Here is a 3,326-nt window from a genome sequence, read left to right on the forward strand (position 1 = left end):
TTGTTTACATTCAGATCAAAGCGTAAACAGCATATCTGCGTACGGTGCTGCTGACACAGAACAGCATACGTTGTTTACGTATGTGATACTAACCAAAATGGCGGTACAGGGTGACGCAGAGGAGACGAATTGTTGAATAAATTAGTTATTTTTGTTTTCTTTGCGCACAAAAAGTAATCTCGTAGCTTCATAAAATTATGGTTGAACAACTGATGTCACATGGATCATTTTAACGATGTCCTTACTACGTTTCTGGACCTTGATCGTGGTTCGTGGTAATAACCTTGCTGTCTATGGGAGGGTCAGAAAGCTCTCAGAATTCATCAAAAATATCTTAATTTGTGTTCCGAAGATGAACGAAGGTCTTACAGGTTTGGAACGACGTGAGGGTGAGTAATTAATGACAGAATTTTCATTTTTGGGTGAACTATCCCTTTAACCCCCTGTGTTGCACTCTAACTCTTACGGTGTTTGTTCATTGTTTAAGACTGTATTTTTGTCATGTAGCGGCTCTGACTATGAAGGTGGTGAGGATGAGGAGGATGAGGAAGAGGAGTATGATGAGCTGGACCGTCGTGAGGAAGGTCAGTTCTGGCAAACCCATGATGATGGAGTAGAATGTGCCGAGAGTGATGACTGGATGGAGGACTCGGTCGAGGAGAAGCACACAAAGCCAGAGCCGGTGATCTCTCTGTTTGCTCTGGGCACTCTTTGCAGGTACACTTTGGCGAAAAAAAGGCATCATTACTTATATTTCAAGATTTTTGTAGTGATGGTACACTGTTAAAAAATGTCCTGTTAAATTTACGTAGAAATACAAGAGCTGTGGTTGCCAGAAATTCACCAAAAATACGGTGACGTCGTACAGTGAGGTATTATAGGATGCCATATTGGTGCCTATATATTTTGCAACTTATAACTTTATATGTCATGTTAATAAATCAGCCTACTTGAACTTTTTACCTTATAATGTACTGGTAATTACCATAATAATACAGGTGATGCACATGTAGAAAGTCACATGATGAACCTGAGTTTACTGTCAGTGGCCTGTCCATAAAACATGGCCAATATTCATGTTTAGACTTTGCACAGGGCCATACACAAAAGACAAAAAACACCATCATGGTAACACACGATATTTAAATAATGCGCTAAACATTCACTAAACAACAAAAAGTAACACAAAACATCTTAATGTAAATTTGTGAAAAAACAGAAGCAAAACTGTAACTTTTAAATAAATTTTAATCATATGTGATGTCACAAAGGGACCTCTTTTTTTGTTTTTCATTTCAAATTATATGGCAATTCATTCGTTTTTACTTGCAATAACCATACATTTGGCAGTATTTTACAGACAAATTACATATTATGCAATGTTAAGCAATTTAAGTTTTTGTTCTTATAAATAATAAACGTAATGATTGGTTATTAGGTAATAACTATAAAAATTAAATAACAGAAAATGTAACACAAAACACCCTAATGTATATTACTGAAAACAAAAATGAAAAAAAAAAAATTATTTATATAAAATTATATCTGATGTGTCATGCAGAGACTTCTGGGAATGTCTTTTTACTGTTTTTCATTGTAAATTATATGGTAATTCATAGTTTTTGTGTGCAGTAACCATAACTTTGACAGTATTTTACAGAAAAATGTAATATTTTTATCTGTTTGATTAATAACTGTATTTGTTGTAACCTAATAACTGCAAAAAATTAAATAAGAGAAAATATAACACAAAACGGCATAATGTACATTACAGATAGCAAAAGTGATAAGAAAGATGATTATATTTCATATTTATATAAAATATAATCATATGTGATGTGTAGCAACTTTTGTGAGGGTCCTTTACTGTTTTTGACTGTAAATGATACGATAATTCATAGGTTTTTTAATAACCATATTAACCAAGGCAATTAACATGTTTTTACTATAGCATTTTTACTTTTGTCTGTAAAAAATCAAAAACAAAAAATGTTTACAGTGTATTATAGCATAATGTGCACAGATAGTTTATGCCTGGATGGTAGATGAGGTGTACTTGGTGTACCATTTATTAAACTAATCTGTTTGATCACTCATTATACTGTAAAAGTAACTCCGTATTTCCCATTATGTTGCAGGTATGGCTTTGACCGTGAACGCTGTCGACAAGCTTTGGAGGCTGGAGAAGAAAGTGGACGTGGTGAGGTTGGAGCGACATTAGAGCTCCTCCTATCCCAGATTTTCACAGAACGTTTCGACTCCAGCGCCCTCAGCCCCCAAACATCAGACCTCCCTTCTCAGGAGGAATGTGTAGCTCCGCGACAGGAAGAGGCCCTGGCTTTGACCGCAATCTACGGGGATCGCTTCTGTGAGCGCATCAGTAATCGTGTTTGGACAATCCAGCTTGATTTGCAGTGGCTGGATGAAAGGCGGAACAAAATTTCAGACGCTGCGAATTGTAAAAAGCAGTCAGGATCCAATCAGATTTGCAAGTTTTACATGAAGGGGGCAGGTTGTAGGTATGGAAACCGCTGCAGGTTCAAGCACCAAACTCCTGAATCGAGCTCTTCCAGAGAATTTTGTAAGGCAAGTCAGCCAGGGTTTAGCAGCACAGAAGTTCCCGTTTATCAGCTGGAGATTCGCTTCCAACCAGGTAGTTTATATCCTTTTCAAGCTCCGCTCGTGGCCTTCAGTAGCACTGATGAATCGCTCTTAGGCGCGGGACGCCTCAGTGTCACAGAGTACCTGTTCGGTCAGGCACTCAGTGCTGCGCAGGAAGGAGAGCCGGTGGTCTACACCCTCATTTCCTGTCTGGAGGAGGACGGACCTGCTAGAGAGCTGCTGTCAGCTGCCCATCACAAATACAGTGCTCCGCCCCCTGTTCTGGCTCCGCCCACCGTCACTCCGGCCAGGAATCGGAGCAGTAGGAACACTGTAGAAAACAACATTACGACCAATACAGCAACTAGAGATCAATTAACCAACACCACCGAGAGCACAAACCACAGAGTGAGACAGAAGGAAGGTGAGGGATTGGATGACTTAAAGGGATAGCTCACCCAAAAATGAAAATTTGATGTTTATCTGCTTACCCCCAGGGCATCCAAGATGTAGGTAACTTTGTTTCTTCAGTAGAACACAAACGAAGATTTTTATTTAAAACCGTTGCAGTCTGTCAGTCTTATAATGGAAGTGAATGGGAATCACGGCTTTGAGAGTCAAAAAAACATACACAAACAAAACCAAATGAAACCCTGACACTAAAATGACTGACAGACTGCAACGGTTTGAGTTAAAAATCTTCGTTTGTGTTCTACTGAAGAAAC

General features: G+C 38.7%; 1 protein-coding gene across 1 annotated transcript in view; it reads left to right on the plus strand.

Moving 5' to 3' along the window:
• Window positions 1–3,326, plus strand: part of LOC107727356 (putative ATP-dependent RNA helicase DHX57) — a 19,803-nt gene that overhangs the window by 1,744 nt on the left and 14,733 nt on the right. The window contains exons 3-4 of the mRNA XM_016537198.1: window positions 508–717; window positions 2,139–3,025. Of these exons, the coding sequence (XP_016392684.1) occupies window positions 508–717; window positions 2,139–3,025 (1,097 nt within the window). The remainder of the gene's footprint in view (window positions 1–507; window positions 718–2,138; window positions 3,026–3,326) is intronic.

This window comes from Sinocyclocheilus rhinocerous, unplaced genomic scaffold (assembly GCF_001515625.1).
Source record: "Sinocyclocheilus rhinocerous isolate Xijiao unplaced genomic scaffold, SAMN03320098_v1.1 scaffold756, whole genome shotgun sequence".
NCBI classification, from domain to species: domain Eukaryota; kingdom Metazoa; phylum Chordata; class Actinopteri; order Cypriniformes; family Cyprinidae; genus Sinocyclocheilus; species Sinocyclocheilus rhinocerous.